The following is a 23,466-nucleotide window of genomic DNA, read 5'->3' on the forward strand; positions in this document are numbered from 1 at the left end:
TGAGGAGTACTGCCGATCCAAAATGCAGTCAACCAGCTGTTGCCTATCCTCTCTCTCCTTCCTATCTTTGCGTGCCTTGTATGCAATAATTTCCCCCCTTATCACCGCCTTCATGCCTCCCAGAATGTGGAAGGTGAGACCTTCCCATTTTGGTTGCTGGCAACGTACCCATTGATTGGTGCTTAGCACTGCTGCTTCACTGTGCCAGGGACCACGGTTCAATTGCAGTCTTGGGTGACAGTCTGCGTGGAGTTTGCACTTTCTCCCCATGTCTGCGTGGGTTCCCTCTGGGTGTTCCAGTTTCCACAGTCTAAAGATATGCAGGCTACGCGGATTGGCCATGCTGAATTATCCCTTAGTGTCCAAACGGTTGGGTGGTGTCACTGGGTTCAGGGGATAGGGTGGGGCGTGGACCTAGATAGGGTGCTTTCAGAGGTCGGTGCAGACTCGTTGGGCCAAATGGCCTACTTTCTCTGTAGGGATTCTATGATGGCTTGTGATATCAGTTCAGAGGATGCCTTATTGTCGAGGAGGGCAGTGCCCAGCCCATCTGCAACCTAACATCCTCATTGTGTGGAACGTGGCCGGAGATTACTATCGCTGGAAGCACCGCTTTCTCCACCATGAAGAAGTGGATCCTAGTGTAGACCCTGTGGACCTGGGAGAAGGAGAACTTCTTCTCCCTTGGGTGCGTGAACCTCCAGGAGTCCACTGCTGCGATCTGTTCCATGAAGGTGTTCAACTCTCCTCGCCATGTTTTCCCGATTTGGGGCTGAATTTGTCCACCCGTGGCTCCTGAACACAGTTAAAGACCCCTCCCCCCCCATAATGAGTCGGTGGGAGTTGATGTTGGGGATTTCTGCAATGGTTTTCTTTATGAATTCCGCGCCGTCCCAGTTGGGAGTGTACACGTTTACGAGTACCACTGGTGCCCCTTTCAGGATACCACTAACCATGACATACCTGGATCCGTAACCGGCTTCATCACCATGAAAGCTGTCCTCTTGTTGAACAGTATGGCCACACTCCTAGCCCTCGTCCCATGGCATGATTGGCAGTCTGCCCCACCCAGCTCTTTCTTGCCCTTAATTGGTTCTTTTCCCTCAGGTGCGTCTCTTGGAGGAAGATAACATCAACCCTCAGACTTTTCAGGTGGGTGAAGACTCTGGGGTGGGATTCTCCGATTATGCGGCAGAGTGTCCACACCGTCGCGTTTTACGACGGCGTGAACAGGCCGCTCCCACGTCGAATTCTGGTCCCTACAGGGGGCCAGCACGGCGCTGGAGTGGTTTGCGACACTCCAGCCGCAGATCCCGGCGCGAACTGGGCACCACGGGATCTGCGCATGCAAAGTTGCGCCGGCCCCAACGATGACATGCGCAGTGGCGCCCATGCCAACTGACGCATGCGCGGTAACCTCGCGGAGTGCTCCGGCCCCTCACCAACTTGGCGCTGGGGTTCTGGGGCAGGTCGCACAAGGAAGTAGGCCCGGATTGGGGGGGGCGGCCCGCCGATCGGTGAGCCCCGATCGCGGGCCAGACTCCATCGGAGGCCCCCCCGGGAACGGAGCCCCCCCCCCCCCCCAAGCCTTCGCGACGAGTACCCGCCGGCAGCGACCAGGTGTGGACGGCGCCGGCGGGACTTGGCAGTTTACGCGCGGCCGTTCGGCCCATCCTGGCCGCAGAATCGCTGCTCGCGTTTGCGGCGATTCTCCGAGCGGCCCGTCGCAATTCGCACGCCGCTGGTTTCGGGGGGGGGGGGGGGGAGAATCGCGTGCGGGGGTTGGGGCAGCATGGCGCGATTTGCGCGGCACCCCGGCGATTCTGCCACCTGGCGGGGTGGGAGGGTTCTGGTTCCCTCCCTCCTGTGGGGCAAACCATACTTATCTTGCAGCTGTGTCCCTGCAGTCCAGGGTTCCCCTTTGTCCAGGGGCCATCCAAGATGGCTGTTCTTGGTCCTCTTGTTTCTGCTGTTGCCATGTACAACCTGTCGTAGCCAGTATTCTACTCACCTCTTCCCCAATTCCTCTCCATGTCTCCCACCTCCCTGCACCCCTGTATGCCTCCATCACTCACACCCCAGTCTTTCCCCCCTTCTTCCCCCACCGCACCAGGAATAACCTTCACTTTCCCCTATCCGTTGTGTTCCTCCCTTCCCCTCCTCCTCCATTTCTGCACCTTACCGCTCTCACCCCCCCCTCCTCCCTCCTGGGGCTCCTGACACTGAAAACGAGACAGTTCTCTCCCGCACGATTGATCTTTTTAAAAAGTTTGTATTCACTGCTGCTGCTGCCTTCCCAGTCTGTGCCTGCGCACAAATTTGTCCACTTTAGCCAGTGCGGTGAAGTAATAATCCTTTCCCTGGAAAGGTACCCAGAGCTTAGCCGGGTACAGCCCCCAAATTGCACCTTGTTTTTATATAGGGCTGCCATGGCTGTGTTGAATTCAGTCCGGCGCTTGGTCAGGTTTGCCCATTGTCTTGGTACACACGGATAACTGTCCAAGTGTCCCTCCCACTACAGGACTGTGTGTCTTGCCCAACTCAGGATCTTTTCCCTGTTCTGGTATCGTTGCAGCTTTGCAATGATGGCCCATAGCTGCTCTCCTGTTTGGGCCTCAGCCAGAATGACGCGTGGGCTCTGTTTATCTCTAGGGTTTGGGGAAGTTCTCCGCCCCTGACCAGCTAACCCAGCATCTGGGCCACGTACCCGGTGGGATTCCTGCCCTCAATATCCTCTGGTAGGCCCACAATCCTCGACCTTCCCTTTAAGTGTATTTTGGGCCACGACCAACCTTGCCATTTCCATCTTCAATGAGGTGATCCGGTCGCTGCTTTCTCTAGCTCCCTGATTGTCGCTTTCTGCGCCTCCAGCCATTTCTCCGTCTTTTCCAGCGCCACCTTGAAGGGGGCCAGGGCGTCCGGGACTGCTGCTTTCACCGTTGCCATCGTCTCAAGTTCGATGATGTCTCTGTGCACACTGGAGCTCCATCTACTGGCTTATCGGCAGATAGTCCGGCATGTGCGTCGGCAACCTGACCTGTTTGGCTGTGACTGGCTCCATCTCACTTTGCGTGCTCGACATCGTCTCGTTCATCCTTTCCAGACTCTTGCTGATCCTGCCATCTCTTTGGCTCTGAGAATGATTTGCGGGCATGCCTTGGTAGCTGTAGCGATCTTGGAGGAGGTTGGGGGAGGGGGTGTTGGCAGGTGTAGTGGTCTATTTCGGGGCTAAAAGTGCAACATTTCCAGGAGGAGAGCCACCTTTCCTGCATCCTCAACACATCCCCATCACTGGAAGTCTCAAGAAAACAATATTTTAAAAATATGGATTTTTTTAAATACAGTTGAGAAAATGAAACATGAAATTATTGGACCAGAGTGTTTAGCAGTAACAATGAACTTGTTCACCATTAAAAATCCAGTTATACCTCCTTCAATAAGGTGAAACTTTTTAAATGGGTTTTTACAGTAAAATGAGTGTAGGAGTGGAATTTGTCACCAGTTCAGTGATTTCCAACTAACTGCAGTCTGAGCAGTGCACCCTCTGGAGAAGTACAGATTTACTGAGTGAAATCTACTGTGGGTAGATTTTAAAGGTGCGACCTAGTGGAAAATCACAAAACTTGGTGTCAGTGGGTCGATACATTCCCACCTGTAGGTCATCTTCCTGAGGTGCATCATCAGCAGCAGGTAGCCAAACCGTATAATTAACAGCCCATTTGTAGGCCGACTGGGAATGCAGCAGGGGTCTTCTTGGCAGCTTGTAGGCCCACCAATGAGGATTAAGCATGGCAGGTGCCTGGAGGCATGTGACAGTGGCTGGCATGGGCAAGGCCACCTACACACGCAGCCCATCCAGGCTATCAGCTATCAGCAGGCCATCTTATGCAGGGACGTCCTGTGGCGTTACAGCTGATTATTTTATTAAATTGAATACCTCTTCACAGGGTGCCTGAAGAAGGTGCTGCTCTCATAGTTGGATCTGCAACTTCAGAATCCTGCCCACCAACTTTGATTGGAAAGTGAACCGAGAGGTAACCTCTTAATTGGCGGTCTCCAGGAAGATTCTACCCACTGAGTGCAACTTCTGGATTTCTGCATCGAATGGACTCTAGAAGTTGCCGTCAGTTTCAGAGGAGGAGCAATGATGCTGAACACTGACAATTTTGCCATCATCATTACTGCAAAGTCAGGGCTTATATGATTCGATAATCACACAGTCCAGGGTACAGGGTATGGTTTCAAATTGGTTGAAAGATCCGAAACTCAGAGTGGCAGAGAACCAGCATTGTCCCTTTCATGTGATCTCAAACGGGCAGGAATCTGGCATCATACTTTTCAGATGCAAATATTTATGTTATGTTTGAATATTTTTCTTCCCATCTCTAAATTTTCCTTACTGTTCCCTTCTTATTGCTTAATAACATTGCAAAAGAGATACGAAGAACTACATAAAAGTAGCAAATTTATGCTGGACTTGTATCAAATCTTCGTTGGACTACACTTGCAGTACTGTGCACATTCCTGGATGCCGTATCATAAAAGGGGTATTGGGGCATTAAAGTACAAAAAGATTTACAAGGATATAGAAATATGAGGTTCTATATATTAGGAATGGATGAACAGATGAAAGTCAGTGTTTCTTTTCTCTTTAAAAGAGAAATCTGAGGGGTGACCTCCTATAGATCTCTGAAAGGGTTTCATAAGGGTTGACATCAAGAATCTATTTCCACTTGGAGAGGGGGCGGGGGATGAGAAGGGGGGCAGAAAGAAAACAAAGCTACTGGTGGATAGCCAGCAAGAAATCAAGTAGGGAATTCAGAAGAAATTTCTTTACCAGGGAGTAGAGGTCAATGGTATAGATGCACTTAGTGATGAATAGATGAGCATATGGGCGGAGAAAGAGATTAGAAGATTATGCTGATAGAGTTAGATGAGGAAAGATGTGAGGAGGCTCAAATGGATCATAAATGAAGCATGGACCGGTTAGGTTGAATAGCCTGCTTCTGCGCTGTAGATTCTATGTATAGAACGTAAGGCACTATGCATGCTTATAATTCAGTTCCTCCCTGTCCTGACACTTTCTGCCTTCCACAGCATTTTGTCCTGGTTTGGCTTACCCGCTTTCTTCCTCCCAGCTGCTTTGGCTCTGACCCCATTGATAAAGATTATTGCAGGAAATTGAATTGAAGGAAGTCGACACAGTAGGCAGAAACTGCTGGAATAACAATGACCAAAAGCAGTGAAAGTCTTAAAGATATAAAAACAGAGACTTGGCGAGTGTAGCAGGAATACAAAAGAATGATAAAGAGAGAAAAAAATTGCAGAGTAATAAAAGAAAATTATATCAGAGAAAAGTAAAGAGAGATTGGGCACACAAACGTACCTTTATGCAGCGTTTTTAATATTGTAAAACAGCTCAAAGTGCTTTCAGGAATGTTATCAGACATTTTCACACCAAATCACACAAAGAGATAGTAGCACAGGTGAAAGACACAGGTAGAAGAAGCACCCAAGAGAAGGAAAGCAAGGTAAAGAAGTGGAGAGAGGTTGGGAGGGAATTCTATAGTTTGGGGCCTGATAACTGAAGACATGGCCTTCAGCAGAGAGGTGAAGCAAATCAAGGATGCACAAGTGGCTAGAATCGGAGGAATGCAGAGTTCATGAAAAGTTGTAGGGTTGCAGGACATTACACGGGAGTGGACCTGCAATAGAATGCTCTTTCAGATGGTTAGTGCGGACTCGATGGGCTAAATGGCCTGCTTCTGTCTGTGGTGATTCTACGATTCTCTCTCTTTATTACAGTAATAGGAAGAAGCAACGCCATGAAGAAATGTTTTAAAATGTAGATCAAAGAACACAAGTGGTGATGGGTGAACAGGACTTGGTGCACTCCGGGTATGGGCAGCAAAGACAAGTTTCCTCTGGCCCACAATGTTCACCATCTAGAAACAACAAAATGCTCTCAATACAGCACCATGGAACTAGCCCAATCTTAGACTTACAGGTCTGAGGTCTATCCCTGCAGGCCTCCAGTTCAGCCCTGACTGAGAAGCAGAAGCCTTGAGAGACACCTTTGAGGCTTTGACAAGAAGTAAAGAGGCTGAGTGCCACACTCCACATCTCAAAGTAGCCAGAAGCAAAAGGCATGAAACGCCTATTAATTTTCTTGTAAAAAAAAATTGATGTTGAAATACAGACATTTTCCATTTCATTGCTGACACAATTTGAAAGAACCCCAAATACTGACTCAAGCTAAAATGTTGATCCACTTTGAGTCACAAATTTAATTGATCAATTAAAATAATCCCATCATAGTGACCTTGAAAACACTAAACCACATGTACTGAATGGTAACATTCCAATGATGCATTTTGAAGTTCCATTCTGTCAAAATGTTGCAAAAGACATGCAGTGATGACCTGATTTAGTGCTATTAGTCACCTGGTGCAGGAGCCAAAAAAATATTGACTGCTCTAACAGCATTTAAAATAAATAATTATGTAATGTTCTGATTAAACATTAAAAACAAAACATAATTCCCAAAGGTTTAGAAGGAATAAATTAAATTTATGACCAAGCCATGTGTACCAGGGAGTTTTGTTGTCAAGGATGGAATGAGTTGTCATTATTGATCTTACCATGGTGGTATCCAACAAGATATCCCAAGGATAACTTGTAAAAACCATTAATATTTTTCTCCATATAAAATTAAACAAATTAAGGTCAAAGGGACTACAAAAACGAAAAACCATAACAGTGTGTTGTTTATGAGCTGTTCGCATTCTTACACAAACTACTGCCATATTTCAAATAAATTTTGAAAGGTCATGGTCACAAAGATCACTTTTTCACAAAACAATTCGAGGACACATAGTGGGTGATTACACCATAAGGAAAGTATTTTGTTGTAACTTGACCACAAAACATCACAGCAACAAAGTAGCACGTGAGGACATGTTATGACAATATTGTACAACAGAACATCGAGACATATATGTTCATAAATGTTGTATTTTGTTTCAGTGGCTGTGCCATCAATCCTTGAGATACAGCTCAAGCCTGGATCATTAACTGTGATCAGATATCAAGACTTGTTCTTTTCCCCCTAAGAGATCATTCTAACTTTCGGAACTGGGCTGACATGAATACTGATGAACTCTAAGTCATAAAATATAGTGAATTAATGTAGAAGACAAGCACAGTTCGCATCAACAAACCCCGCGGGGGCTTGATTCTCGAGTTGGGAGGCTATGTTCACCCGTCAGAGTTGAATGGCTTCTTGTTTGTGTGGCGTTAGGAACGGCGCCCAGAAGCGATTCACTCTCACCATCCATGCAAATTTATTGCATGGCAGGGAGCGCAAGGGATTTTGTTCCGAATCCCACCATTTTGATTAGGCGGCACGATAGCAAGATCCGGTAGCTGGCCCCCTCCCCTCCTAAATGGGAATTGCTTGGTCACTCACCACCTGTACAGCCGCCCCCCCCCCCCCCCATCCACCTCCATCAATCGACCCTGCCTGGAAGTTAAACAGCAATCCCAGGCAGAAACAGTGAAATAATTAACTGTTTTTCACTCACCTGTCCCTTACATCTGCTGCTCAGACAGATGCCTAGAAAGCAGCAGCCGGTTCTTCATAGAAAGCCAAAACCACATCGCAAGGCTTTCAGCCCCCTCAGGCACGTTGATCTGCAAGACTTTTATTCACTTTCAAAGAATAACGCTATGAGTTGGCTGTAATTGACAGCTTTCAAATAGCCATGTATCCAGATTGATTTTTTAAAATTTCCCTTCATGCTTGGATGCATCTGAAGTAGTTTGATGTGAATCCAACAGCAATGTTTAAAAACATCTAGTTATGATTGACAGCTCCTGACCACAACAGAAGCAATTGAGTGCTTCCTGCTGAGCAAAAGGAGGAAGTGAAAGCACTATACCCTAGATGTTGTTTCTTTCCTAACACAAATTTCGCCCCGTATAGGGAACTACGCTACCGACTGTGGAGAATTATTTCCCTAATCTTTTTTTAATCTTTTCAAATCATGACTTACGCAAATAGACAGAAGATATAACTTGCAGTACATAATTTATGATTGAATACTTGTTAATCTCCAGATCATGCATTCTGTACGATAAAAGGAAAATAATGGCGATTTCAACTCATAAGGAATATTGCCCCCTTTTGGAACTATTATCAGCTTGTTTAATATAAAAACAATGCATATCTGTATTTATTTGTGGGAGAGGGGATGGCGCTGTGATATCATCACTGAACTAGTAATCCAGGGTAATGCTCCAGGGAAACAGCTTTGAATTTCCATGAGAGCACATTGTGAAATTTGAATTCAATAAATAAAAATCTGGAATTAAATCTCAGGGAACCATTGTCAATTGTCGTAAAAATCCATATGGTTCACTATTGCTCATTAGAGAAGAAAATCTTCCAGCCTTATCTGCTCCCTACATGTGACTCCAGATCCACAACAATGTGGTTGACTCATAACTGCCCTCTGAAATGGCCCAGCAGCCAGTCAGTTCAAGGGCAACTCGGAGTGGGCAATATATGGTTTCCCAGCCAACGATGCCCACATCCCAACGGATAGAAAAAAAAGAGAAATGTCATTCGCAAACCAGATAGGCCAGTTAGCATTTCATTAGTCTGCAATGATTAAAAATGTAATACCGTGCATATAGATGCAGAATGAAATGGAAATGAGAGCCAATGTCAAAGTGAAAGGAGAAGCATAAATAAGAATGAATTGCATACATGGGCACTGGAGGCGAGAAAGGAGTTGCGTAAAATGGAGGACCATAAGGAGAAGCATGGACAGCATGAGCTTACTGTGTTAAAGTGTCTCAGTAGAGAGTGAAAGTTCAAACCAATGGAATCAGCCCCTAATTTGGTAGAGGCAAAAAATGTTAAACTGAGCTTTCCTCCAAACTTTCATTGACAAAAGGTAGATGGGCAGGACAATGGAGACTATGCTGGCATTCTTGCCCCAACACTTTTGTGTGCCCAAAGGATCTTACTTGGTCCCCACCAGCTCCTCAACGGCATGCTACCACTCAATCATATTTTCGCAGAGGTTCAGCTTACACATATATGGTAAGTACACCAGCTCTACCTCACCCCAGGTCATCGGTACGTTATCAAAAATCACTGCACCTTTCCCACACCGCTGCACCCTTCTCACCGATCCCATTCCACCACTACCCTCACCTCAGACTTAAGCAAACTGCAAGAAGCCTTGGTGACGAGTAAAACTAAATTCAGATTATTTCATTCTCTATGGTCCATAATTTCCTGGATTGCACTTGAGCAACAACATACCAAAATGTATTTTAATTTCTGTGCTAATTTTGCCAATGGAAACTTTATCAAAATTTGCTATAACAACCATTTGCCTACACTACAATAGAAAGCTGGAGAAAAAGTGCAAATGCAGAGCAGCCAACAGAGTGCAACTGTCTCTACCCTGGAGCCTTGCTCCATAGCCGACTGCCTCTGCTGCTCCAGTGTTGGGGAAGAGACCAGCACCTACCTCCATCCAGGATGTGCCTTTGCGAAGCAGGACTGGAAAGAGATGCACTGGTTTTTGTCAAGGTTCATCCTGAGTGCTCTGTAATGCTGGAGTCTGTGTTCTATGCACACCAAAATAACCATCAACTGCTGCAGGAGAGCCATCAACTTTGTGAAAAAACACACATCTGGTCTGCCTGAAACATGCTGCTCTTTCCGAGTAATGAGCTATCGATGGCTGAATGTGGCAGACTGGCACAGTCCGAGGTCCAGGACTATGTGCTGAGGTTTGTGGCAGCTACTGGAAAGGCTCAATGGGGAAAGCTACTGCCCTGTTGCCACAGAATACAAGAGGGTGGAAACTGTAAAACCCTTCGGACTCTATGTACCAGAGAACGTACGTCATGAAAGCTCATTGTACAACCTGTAATGGCAAGTGTAAGGAGGTACCTCATGTAATGTATTGAAAGAAACTGATCGGCATTGCGCTTTATGCAATGTCAAACTTGAACTATTATGTAATGTACTTTTATAAATGTTATGAATAAAGTATATATTTGGAAAGTAATTATATAAATCAGGGGCACCCCAATGGAAAGACCATATTATTTGCTCTGTCCTTCTGCAAGTATGGGTGAGTGGCAGGGAGGGTGTTGCTAACTTTTGATTGGCTCTTAATTCGTAATTTGCTCTGTTTGTTTAACCTTTGCTCTAGAGTTGCCAGGTATCTTTATGATACCGTCACGAGGTTCAAGTTCAAGTACTGATCAATAACTCAACACACCAATTAGTAAGATTCAAATCAAAACACATTTATTATATACAGTAAGTCACTACTTATGCATATAACTCTACTTTCTAGACTATTTCTATCACTAAAAGGCCTATAATTAGCTTCGGAATTGGCCCACCAGGTCAGGGGAACAAATGGCCTTTCGTTCAGGTCCTGAGTCTGCAGGATTCAAAAGCTGGTGTGGACTTGTAGCTGGGAGCGCCTATCTCGTAGCGAGCGTTGACTGGAGACTTACTTGGTTGGTGCGGCAGCTGGGCAGTTCACTCTCAAGGGTTGATTCGCTGCTGAGTGACCCTGCCAAGAAGACCGATTTGAACTTGGGGGCTCTACTTTATAGTCCCCAGGGGCTTCCCGCCCTTCGAGGCGGACCCCGTACCTGGTTCCAAATGATTGGACTGCGTTCCGATCACTTGGATCGATTTCTCCAATACTGGAGTTGTTCCCTGATCGCTGGGCGGTCCCTAAATGTCCGTTGGCCTTCCTTTGTCTTGGCCGAGGAGTCTGGCTTGGCCTTATTCACCTGAAGTATATCAATTGTGCCTGGGAATCGCTCATTACTATGCAGATGGCTGCTGGTTTCAGTGCTGTCTGGTTTTTGCAAGTTCCAATACACAGGATTTCTGCACTTGCTCGTTTTTGCCTGTGCTGGCTGAATTTCCCTTTAGTCTTTGCGGTTCTCCATTTTAAGTCGGGAAGTGGCCAACCCAGGTGGCTACAAGGGGGAGCATGATTGCATAATGACAATGGTACACTGTACTTGACCAAGGTGCACATACGATGATGATCAAACAATGACCTGGGAAAAATGAATGAGCAGCACTTGGAAAGCAGTATAGGCAGGCAATCATGGTTACTGTCACGGTTGAAGCCTGAGCCATTGGCTATTTCATGGGTACTATTTAATCATTCCCATGATCATTCATCTTTTATTAATCTATGATATAATGTAGTAAGTATGCATTTAAGTTTCCAAAGAACGCTGACAGGAACAGGCTTGTTAAAAACAGTGTGAAATACAGTACATTCCAGCTTGAGATGGGATATTTCATAGTCCCCACAATTTAGCTTACGACGGTAACTGTCTCTTACAGAAATAGCAGAAATCAATTACAAAGGCACTACTTAAAACATACAAAGTGTGGGGATATTTTGGCATTTCACTGAGCACTTTGAACCTTTGCAGCTGAGAACGCACTTTCAAAATTCTCTTGAAGTAGCCTGACATTTTAGTGCACAATGGAGCAGACAAAATAAACCACTTGTTTGTACCGATCACAAAGGTGTGCCACAATGGCCCCCTTCAAATGAGCTGTGCTGCCATGGCCCTTCCCCGCAGGGGGTGCCACCCTGGGCTCCCTTGTGTGGACAGAAATGTGGAATTGCATTCTTTCAGATGAAATTGCTGGAAATTTAACAAAAATAAACTGCATACATTTTTACTTTTTCTTCGACTCTCAAACTCTCTCCTATCTTTCTTTCTCTTCTCTATTTTATTTATTTGATTGGACATTGAATTCAATCTTTCAATCTGATTGATTAATGAGATACACAATTACTTGCCCTGTTCTAGATTGCCCGGGGAGAGTCTTGCACCATGTGTGTCTTTAACATACAGCAACACTCCACACAAATGTTCTTGAAAATCAAATAGGTAAGGGAAAGCCTTACAAGCGGCGTCCACTGTTGGTTCACCGTATATTTCAATGAATTTTAAGTGTATTCTATACATTTTAATTCACTTTATGCTACCAACTTGGCATCATGATAGGTGAACATACTATTTAATACAGACACTTACTTTACATTGGTATTCGTGCAGATAATATATTCAATTTCATCTGAGTAGGGATTCTGGAAAGTAAAACTGCTGGTCCTTATCCATAACCACTCCCTGCTTTTTGTTCGGAAACGGTACATCACTGACAGAACCTGCCCTTTCAATTTCACAACCTTGAGAAATGAAAACGATTATTAGATACATTCAGTTTATTCTAAGATTAACGAACATGAAACTATTGGAGGATTTATCATATGAATTTGTGACTTGATGAACTGGACTTTCCTCATACACAAACAACCTTGTTTAGGCTTCAGTTGAAATACTGTGTCTTGTTTTGGTCCTCGCCAATGGTGGGTGATTTTGAGGCTTTGGAAAAGAGGCAATGGAGTGGACACTAATACCCAGAACAAAACACTTTAGTTATCAAGACAGGCTCACAGAACCAGATCACTACAATTCAGGTAAATGTGGACTTGGAGGTGATCTGAATGAGGTTTATAAGATGTTGAAAGGATTAGTGTTCCAGTTGGCAGCTTGTTCCGATTAAATAGGTTAGGGTTAAGCGGGGGTTACACTTATAAGTGCACAAGTCCAATCTCGGAAAAGATATCAGGGAATGATTCTTCTTCTGGAGGATAGCAGACCTAAGGAACAGGTTGCCAACTCATGCAAACAGTACGAAGTCTTACAACATCAGCTTAAAGTCCAACAGGTTTTTTCAAATCACCTGCTTCCGGAGCGCAACTCCTTCATCAGTTGAGTTGCCTGATGAAGAAGCTGCCCTCCGAAAGCTAGTGATTCGAAACAAACCTGTTGGACTTTAACCTGGTGTTGTAAGACTTCTTACTGTGTCCACCCCAGTCCACATCACAACTCATGGAAAGTGAGAGTTGGACCCGTTTCTGCCTGGGGTGTGATAAAATAATTAGACATTTCAGGGAATTATTAGGGCTGGAATAATTTTAATCAACTAGTGGAGTTCTAAGTACATTTGGAAAATTTCCAAATGTTCCCCTGGGTTTTAAAATCTGGTTTTGTAACTATTGTGTGCGACCAGCTGGATAGACTAGAGTCTCTCTCACTATTTGTGACTCTGATCTGAAACAATGGTGTTATTGATATCGTTTCCAGTTCCAATATTTTTTTTCAAGCGTACAGCTTTGGAGAAACTGGTGATATCAGTCCATTATCTGTCATTCAATTATGGTTCACTGGGGCTTTCTGATCAGCAATAGCAAGACTCCTGGCTGAAATAAGTTAAGCCATAAAATCACTGATGAACCCCTTAGGAAGCAAGAAATGAGCTTCCTCATCACGTTACAGCACGAGCTGGGGGTAATCCTGATATGGTTCGAAGAAAAATGCAATGTTATGTAATGGAAATCATAGCAAGTGAGTCAGTGGCTAACCTCATCTTCAAAGATAACCTCTTGCGAGAGGGAGCAATCTTCATTGTGGGAAGACATTAATCTTCAACAAAGTAACTTACCAGGAAACAGGCTTACAAGACAGTTTATCACTGGCGAGTTGACTAACTAACCAACTCGCACGAGGGAAAAATATATTCTCTCATCAAAAATGCAGGCAAGTACAAAGGAACATGTGAAGCTGTCTCTCAGGCCAAACCTGAAGCACATAGAGCTTTCATACCCCTTGAACTTCTCATCAAGAGACTCCAGGTAGCAGTTAAGTCAGTTCACCCCACATACTGTGGAAGTGCAACCACTATCTAAAACGGCACAGTTGGATGAATCAGCCATCAAAATACTCACTGGATTCAAACTCTCAGTAAACACCACAATTCCTTCATGGCAGTCCCCATCATCATTTTCAGTCTCAGGATTCTCTGCTTCATGCATTATTTTAAAAACTTAATTCTTTCACTTAAGGCAATGCATTGCATAATACTTGGAACCATACCAATAACACCGATTAACCATTCCTTATGCATTTCTTGGGTTTGAACATCTACAGTCGCCATCTCAGGTCCACTAATCATCTAAAAGTATGACCATCTTCTGAATGCTAATCAGTAACCCTATCTTTGTATTGGAATCTGCAGTTAATGTTTTGTCCATCTCAAACCTTGGCCACCACCGAATCTTCCGTCTTTTGCTGTATCAGTTTCCTGTATTCAAACAAACAAAGAACAAAGAGCAGTACAGCACAGGAACAGGCCCTTTGGCCACCTCTGTAAAAAAACTTGCCCCGCACATCTCCACTGAATCTTTCCCCCCTCACCTTGAACTTGTGCTCCCTAGTAGTTGTCATTTCCACCCTGGGAAAAAGCCTCCAACTGTTCTCCCTACCTATACCCCTCATAATTTTCTAAAGTTTTATCAGGTCACCCCTCAGCTTCCATCTCTCTGGGGAAAACAATCCCAGTTTATTCAATCTCTCCTCATAACTAATACCCTCCATAACCAGGCAACATTCTGGTAAACCTTTTCTGTACTCTCTCCAAAGCCTCTACATCCTTCTGGTAGTGTGGTGACCAGAATTGGACACAGTATTCCAAAATGTGGTCTAACGAACGTTCTATATAACTGTAACATGATTTGCAAACTTTTATACTCGGTGCCCCGTCCGATGAAGGCGAGCATGCCATCTGCTTTCATTACCACCATTTCCATTGGTGCTGCCATTTTTAAGGATCTTTGGACCTACATGCCCAGATCTATGTGTGTGTCTATGCTTCTGATGGTTCTGCCATTTATTTTATAGCTCCCAACTGAATTGGATCTACCAAAATGCATTTGTCCTGGTTAAGTTCCCGTTCCCTGCTTAGCTCCAGAATGTGCTGATCTAAGAAATTACCCAAAAAACATTCTATGAATTTGTCATCTATGCTATCTTTGCCTGTTGGGTTGTTCCAGTCTATATTTTAATAAAAATCTCCCATGATAATTGCCATACCTTTCTGACAAGCTCACACTACTTCTTCTTTGATACCCCAGCCTACCATATGATTACCTTTAGGTGACCTGTACACCACTCCCAAAAGCGATTTCATGCTCTTATCGTTCCTCATCTCTACCTAAACCGCTTCTACATCGTGGTTTCCTGAACTTTGGTTGTCCCTGTTATGTTAATATCATCTTTAATTAACAGAGCCACCCCTCCACCTTTTCTTGACTTTGTCCTTCGACTTCTGGTGGAATTTCCGGTCCCACGGCGGGAAGGACAAGGCAGACCCGACCAGAATAAGAACTGAATGATGAACTCCTTTATATGGTCCATCTCTCATGGGCCAATTTTGTTGAGACATCAGGAAGAACTTGACTTCCCTTTGTTGCGCTATTTACCACTCCTAAATTAATATAATACATAGCTAACAACAATAACTTGCATTTACATAGCACCTTTAATGCAAAAAGAATCCAATGGTGTTTTAGTGTAATAAACAAAGAAATGAAACCAAGGGTTTCAGCGTCATGTGGGCAGAGGCCAAGGCAAACAATGGAGGTGGAAAGTCTTTGTAATGGAAAAGGAATGGGTTGGATGCCAAACTCCAGGTCAAATAGGAAACCAAGATTGCAAATAGTTAGGAAGAGTGACGGAGGAGGAAAATAAAATCATTGCTGAGGAAACAGAGTTTGTGAAGTGGGACAAAGACAATCGCTTCTGCCTTCCCAATGTTAATGGCTCATCCAGGAATGGATATCAGACAAGCAGGCCGATCACAGAGTACTTGGAAAACTTCACAGATTGCTTCTATAATTTATGACATTAACTTTTCTTCAGTAGCAACACATGTAATAATTTTATCTCTGAAATAATACCCTGTCAACATACACAAGCTGTCATGCCACAGATGAGCAAAAACCAACTGGAATACAGAGAATCCCAAGATGCATCTATCAAAATTAGACCAGTTACCAACACAAAGAATAAAGGAAGTTTCATACATTAATGGATTATCAGTTCAGCGAACAAGGAGTAGCACCTCATTAATTCAGGATGTACTAGAAAGATAGTACACACATCCTAAACCTAAGGCCTGAAAAAATAGTTAAGGAATTCACTGTGCCTGCCTTCAAAATGAGTGTTGCAATATTACAGCATCATGCAACTAGCTCAAATGAATAGTTGGAAAGATGATCTTAAAAATTACTCAATTATGTACACGAGCAACAAATGATTTAATCACATTCCACTATGGAAGGAATGCCATCTGGCAGAATAACTACGTTAGCAAACTTTGTGACTCAGGAACTATGAAAACCGGAGCATTGCTCCATATACATATGGATTCAGTTAGACAATAACAATCAATGTTGCAGACAACCTTGAGAGAACCTTCTACGACTTAACATAAATATTGCAATTGGTGTATGAACCGATTCAAATATCGGTAAAAGAGCCATGTTGAAACTTAGGCCAGAAGTTTATTTTTAATGACAGGAAATCCTATCTTTCGGAGTTCCACGAGAAGCAAATAATCACCCATGATAACCGTTAAAGGCATCAGGTGTCTGATTTTTGCACGGAGGTGGGAAACAGGAGCCAAGTCTATTTTTGTGTCAGAAACCCACCTCTGGTGGGAAACTGAGTCATTCCAGATTTTCACAGGCAAAGCCCTTCATTAATACGGAGACAGGTTTCCTATTCAATTAAAGCTAATGGTCGCAGGAATGAAGGGGGGGTTTCAGAGATTCAGGCAGCCATCATTGAGGTTTCTAGCTCTCCTGAAGGAGAGATTTGAGCCAAAGCCTGTGTGTCCAGGAGGTCCTTTTCCCAGAGGGTGGCAGAAGGTCACTTCGCCATGAAGCAGCAGCCACTCTGCTCAGTATCATCTCCCTGACTCCAATTCTTCCTCCTCTCTCTCTTACCCAGTTTCTCCCCTGATAAGCTGTGCCATTCCAGGGCCTCAATGTGCTCAAGGTCAAGGTATCCTTAGATCCTGTGTTCACGTTGCTGTCTCCTGCATGTCCCATCTCTTTCCTGATGCCTGGTGATCTGCCCTTCACTGGAGCCCGCTGTTCCTCATCTCCAATGTCTTTGATGTCTGACATTGCAGCTGTAGTTTTTCTGATGCTCAGATGAAGTGCAAACAGCCTTTTCCATTGCCCTAACATCCATGTGTTGCCAGGAGGGTGACAACCCCCTGAACTGGCTGGGTTCTTAATGCTGGTTTCTCTCCTGACCCGTGCTGGGCTGCTGTAACTTTTACTTCAAAGAGTTTAGCTCTTTAACCTATTAAAAACATGAACACTTACCTTTTGAACTTTTATCACCTCCTGACTCACCCCCAACATGGTCCTTGTCTGCCTGCAACTGCTGAACGCCAGCAGTCCAGGGAAGATTCCAAAAGAGTTGAACTTTTAACAAGTCCTTGACTTACCTTTTCAGACCCATGCAACCCCCTACCCTTGACAAAATTGACTGGAAACGGAGGTGGGTTCCTGGCCACAGGAGTGGTGACAGCTTTTCAGCTTACCCATCTCCGTTCCAGCCTGTTTGTGAAAATCCAGCCACTGATCTAATTGTCCACCAGGGACTCTCACTGGAGCCTTGTAGAATCTTTCAAACCATCCTCCACCAAAGGCAGTGCTTTCAGAAAGATAGACTCGAGGGTTCCTTTACAGCTAGATAACCATAGTGTGAGAAGTGAAGTAGAAGGTTGGTTAGAAAAAGCATGAAATATACACAGAATACATGCCATATGCCAACCTGCTAAACATGCTTAATTTATTTAACTACAGTCTTTCTTCCTCTGTGACATGCATGTTCCAAAGGTGTAGATTCTGGTCCCATATCTTTGGTGGGGATGTAACCCATGGCCACACATTCACTCATTGTTCCACTGATCTCAGGACTTTGAAAACATCGGGATGGGTAATCATACCCTGACAATTTACACTTCAGCCATTCTTCACAAAAGCTACTCAGATCTTCTGTCTGAATTTTTTTCTTCATTTCCAACCTTCACTTTAGGCAATAATTCCTTGCTACAATGTTAAAAACCTGATTGTCAGTTGGTGAAGTAGGCAGCCAGAAACTAATCCAATCTCAACTCCCACATCAGTGTCCAAAACTGTCTCTTCATATGCGCTCAAGCAATTATCCAATCAATGTCCTCCACCTGTATATACTTGATCTGAATTTATTCAATTAAAAATATCAATATATGAAATGTCTCAAGATGCTTCACCAGAGGATTACCAAATAAAATTCTGGCCACATAAGGGATTAGGACCAATACACAAAGGCTTTGACAAAGAGGTTAGCTTTAAGGTTTATCTTCGGAGAAGAGTGAGGGGTAGAGAGATGGAGGGGTTTAAGGAGGAAATTCCAGAGTTTAGGGCCTAAGCAGTTGAAGGCACGGCCACCAACAGTGGAGCAATGAAAGCTGACAATGTGTAAAAGGGTGGAATTAGATGAGTGCTGAGATTTTGGCAGGTGTGGCAGGACTGAAGGAGGTTACAGAGAGGATGAGAGGCAAAAGCAGGAAGGGATTTGAAAATTTACAAAGAAGTAAATTTTAAAATCAAAACCGTGCCAGATTGGGAGCTAATGAATGTCAAGCAATCACAGAGCGAGAGTCAAGGCTCTCTGTAATGGCACAGGGGAGCAGGGAAACTCAGTAGATCAGTGATGGTGCAGGTTGGGACATAGAGCTCATGAAGACTGGAGCAGGCGCAGGGGAATTTGAAAATGATGTTTATACATAAAAAGTACTCACCCAAACCAGATCCATATAAGTAGATTTCACATCCAACTGTCTTATCCATCTGACTCAAATACTTACTATTCCCAGATGGATTACACAACTAAGTTGGGCTGTGCTTTTGACATTTGTGATTAAACCCTTGAAAAAGCTTTATTTTTCAGGTCAATAACCAACACCCTTCTATCAACAGCAACCTGTGCCACACCCTATCGCAGAGCCACAAAGGAAACCAAACTCTTCCAAGTAACCAGATCTAGAGCTTCCGATTACACGGCAGATAAAACAAGCCCTGGAACTGATGATACAGTTCCCATATTATTCTTGGCCCGAATAAACAATACAAAAGGTCTAAGTTTCCCACTCAGCTCATGTCATTATCCCTCCTGGTATGGAAACCTCTACAGGTTCAAAAGCAGATTTGCAAAAGTTTCAATAGCCTAACTTTAATGATACATTATCAAATCATAATAACCAGCAGCAGTTGGGAGAGCAAAAACAATTTTATTGGCTTGGGACAAAAGAGTATATTCTCTCTATAAAATAACAGGCTAAAATCACATTCATAAACATTGTGTTACTCTTTTGACATTGTGATCCCAGCAAAAACAAACATCGATCTACAATGTGGCTCTCTGAGCTAAGCATGATGTACTGTAATTAATGGGAGGGGGTGCTCAGGAAAATTTTAAGATGCACGCTCACAATAATAAAATGCAGAAAAACCTCTGGATGCATCACAGAATTTACAGTGCAGAAGGAGGCCATATGGCCCATCGAGTCTACACCGGCCCCTGAAAGGGCACCCTACTTAAGCCCATACCTTCACCCTATCGCAGCAACCCAGGAACTCCACCTAACCTTTGGACACTAAGGGACAATTTATCATGGCCAATCCACCTAACCTGCACATCTTTGGACTGGGAGGGAACCAGATCACCCGGAGGAAACTCACGCAGACACGGGGAGAAAGTGTAAACTTCACAGTCACCCAAGGCCGGAATTGAGCCCGGGTCCCTGGAGCTGTCAGGCAGCAATGCTAACCACTGTGCCATTGTGCTGCTCACACTGTCCGCACATGTTACATAATGAACGGTTCACTTTCACTGAAATGAAATGCAAGAATAAATCACATGCACCTACAATAGGAAAAGAAGAATGCCCATCTCAGTCAAATGGAAACTGTCTGTCTAACCTAAAATAAAATACTTCTGCTTCCCTCGTGTTACTTCATCTCTCCCCCCCCCCGTAGGTTAAGTTCCCAGTTGTGAAATAGGTTGACAAAAAGACATTATTCCTCTACCCAAGTATTACCTGCTCATGAGATGGATGGAAAATGTACGTGGTCAAAAAATATATATAAAATCTACTGGTTTACTTAAAGAAATTCAAGCATTTTCCATAACTTTCAATAAGGACAGAATGAACCAGAGTGCATTCACTGTTTACAGCCAGCATGGTTCCTTCTAATATTGAGCTGCATACTCTTGTTGTTAATAGAGTCCAACCAGCTAATAGAGTTCAACCGAACATTTTGCTAACTGGAACAAGTTGGCCAAATGTACATCTTTGTATTGACATAAAAATGGTCTTAAATATAGCTACATAAGAGCACAATGCAGGTAAGACGGGTGGTTTACCACATGAAATATATCATGTGTCAGTGGACAGTTATGGTAAAACCACAAAAGGTGAGATATATGTGGTCGAAACATGCAGAAAGCTAGCATACTGAGAATGTTTTCATCCATCAACAAATATATTTCTTTAATGGTGTATTTCAATACATCAGAAGTCGAAATGGGAGTGCAAGGACCGTCAGACGCACTGTACTGTCACCAGTAGCTACAGCCGCACTAGCTGATACAGTACTCCGGGAAAACCGTGTTATCTTAAAAGATAAAACCGGAAAAAGCAATTTGTTGAAGTTTGAGCAAAAAATTCCCTGACAAGATGCAAATTTAAAAGAAAATCATTTTTTGGGGGGAGGAAAATCTGGATGTCATTTTAAATAACAAATTAAGATTCAGTGCATCACACAATGTCGCCATGTAACACACCACTAGCCGCAGACATCATCAGAGACAAGATCCTTGTTCCGCTTGGATAAGACAGATAATATCTCCCTATATAATTTAAATTCTTCTATCGCGCGTGTATCAGCAGCATTTACACATTTTCAGGGAGAATACTCTCTTAAAATCACAACTCACTGGAATAATCACTATCTGTTGTTATCCGAGCTTTTTGGCTTTTTTGCAGGAGGAAAACAATCAGTTCAGACCATTTCAAAACAGCCAAGAAACAGTTCTACTGATACCTTTTGCCTTTGTCACAATCAATAATCATTTAATTTCACAGACGGGTAGGAAAAACTCAGCAGCTGAGAGAAACATTTGCAAGTAACAGCAAGTCAAGGAATACAACATTCTAAAGTAAGGAATTTTCTCAGCAATTTATGCAGTGTAAACATTTAATGAGGATTTATTAGGAAAAAGAGTTGTTTGAAATGAGGGCAATGTTTGCATTATTGAGATTGGGGGGGAAGGAACAATGATTCCACCAGAGTGTCATTGATACCTAGTACCTCATCCAGTAGAGGGCAGTAGTGCGGAGCTGCTGATTGGCTGTTGCGGGGAAAATTTGCATCAGGGCATTGTCGTCACTGCATCCAGAAAGTGTACCTGAGCAAGACACCCTCGGTGTTCAAGTGAAGGCAAGCATCCAGCAGAGGGTAGTAGAGCGGAGCTGCTGATTTGCATCAGTGCATTGCAGTCACTGCATCAAGAAAATTGGTTTGTGGAGGAGCTGTTGTCAAGTGACAGTAAACCCCAAACACTTCTTCAGTGTTTCCCTCCCTACCTCCTCCTCTAACCAAAAGAAAAGACAATCACTATAAGGATCCTAGCCGAGTAAAGATCAAGAGGGAGACTCGAGGGCAGGTAGAAGTAGAAAGAAGTTGAACCATGATGTCACAGCCTGCAGGTAAGTGATTGGCTGGTGACTGGTAAATGGTTTTTCTTTTCTTAGTAAAGATTTAAATTGTTTGCGCAGGCCCATAACAGCTGATTGCTGTTCTCATGTGGGGTGCAGTGGTTGCTGGTTAAGTGTTGTATTTTTACCTGTATTTAAGTTGGGCAGTTTCTAAACCCTAGACACTACACTCATAGTGTCCCCCACCCTTCCACCTCCTTTAACCAAAGGGGTAGAGTGAGTAACAGGTAAGCTCTTTCTTTCTTTTTCTTGTTTTATCTAGAGGGGATGGCAGGGAAGGCAGTGCAATGTTCCTCCTGCAGAATGTTTGAGGTGAGGGACACCGTCAGTGTCCCTGCTGATTTCACCTGTGGGAAGTGCACCCTTCTCCAGCTCCTCAGAAACCGTGTTAGGGAACTGGAGCTGAAGCTGGATGAACTTCGGATCATTCGGGAGGCAGAGGTGGTCATAGATAGTAGCTTGAGGGATGTAGTTACTCCGAAGAATCAAGATAGATGGGTGACGGTGAGAGGGGCTGGGAGGAAGCAGTCAGTGCAGGGATCCTCTGTGGCCGTTCCCCTCAGTAACAAGTATACCGTTTTGGATACTGTTGAGGGGGACGACCTACCAGGGGTAAACCACGGTGAACGGATCTCCAGCACTGAGTCCGTCCCTGTGGCTCAGAAGGGAAGGAGGGAGAGGAGAGCAATAGTTATTGGGGACTCAATAGTTTAAGGGACAGATAGACGGTTCTGTGGCAGCGAAAGAGACTCACGGATGGTATGTTGCCTCCCGGGTGCCAGGGTCCGTAACGTCTCGGACTGTGTTTTCAGAATCCTTAAAGGGAAGGGGGAGCAGTCACAGGTCGTGGTACACATCGGTACTAACGACATAGGTAAGAGAAGGGACGGGGATTTAAAACAGGAATTTAGGGAGCTAGGGTGGAAGCTGAGAGCCAGGACAAACCATGTTGTCATCTCTGGTTTGTTGCCGGTGCCACGTGCTAGTGAGGTGAGGAACAGGGAGAGAGTGCAGATAAACACGTGGCTGCAGGGATGGTGTAGGAGGGAGGGTTTCAGGTACGTGGATAATTGGAGCACATTCTGGGGAAGGTGGGACCTGTACAGACAGGACAGTTTGCCCCTGAACCAGAGGGGCACCAATATCCTGGGAGGGAAATTTGCTACGGCTCTTCGGGGGGGGGGTTTAAACTAATTTGTCAGGAGGCTGGGAAAAGGAGCTGTAGTCCAGAAGCCAGTCTTGAGAGTAGTGAGGTACTGAGGAGAGTATCAAGGTCGCAGGAGTGTACCGGCAGACAGAAAGGTGGGTTGAAGTGTGTCTACTTCAATGCAAGGAGCATCCAGAATAAGGTAGGTGAACTTGGAGCGTGGATTGGTACTTGGGACTACGATGTTGTGGCCATTACGGAGACATGGGTAGAACAGGGACAGGAATAGTTGTTGGAAGTTCCGGGGTATAAATGTTTCAGTAAGAGTAGGGAAGGTGGTAAAAGAGATGGAGGAGTAGCATTGTTAATCAAGGATAGTTTAACGGCTGCAGAAAGGCAGTTTGAAGGGGATCTGCCTACTGAGGTAATATGGGCCGAAGTTAGAAATAGGAAAGGAGTGGTCACATTGTTAGGAGTTTTCTATTGGCCCCCAAATAGTAATAGAGATGTGGAGGAAGAAATTGAAAAACAGATTATGGATAGGTGTGGAGGTCTCAGG

At 44.3% G+C, this 23,466-nt stretch overlaps 1 protein-coding gene across 8 annotated transcripts in view; it reads right to left on the reverse strand.

Annotated features, from left to right (window-relative positions):
- The window catches only part of arnt2 (aryl-hydrocarbon receptor nuclear translocator 2), a 503,807-nt gene that overhangs the window by 136,903 nt on the left and 343,438 nt on the right, over window positions 1-23,466 (reverse strand). For all 8 annotated transcript variants that reach the window (XM_072468767.1, XM_072468766.1, XM_072468765.1 and 5 more), the window contains one exon: window positions 12,115-12,266. In XM_072468767.1, coding sequence (XP_072324868.1) covers window positions 12,115-12,266 — 152 coding nt within the window. The remainder of the gene's footprint in view (window positions 1-12,114; window positions 12,267-23,466) is intronic.

This window comes from Scyliorhinus torazame, chromosome 12 (assembly GCF_047496885.1).
Source record: "Scyliorhinus torazame isolate Kashiwa2021f chromosome 12, sScyTor2.1, whole genome shotgun sequence".
NCBI classification, from domain to species: Eukaryota; Metazoa; Chordata; class Chondrichthyes; order Carcharhiniformes; family Scyliorhinidae; genus Scyliorhinus; species Scyliorhinus torazame.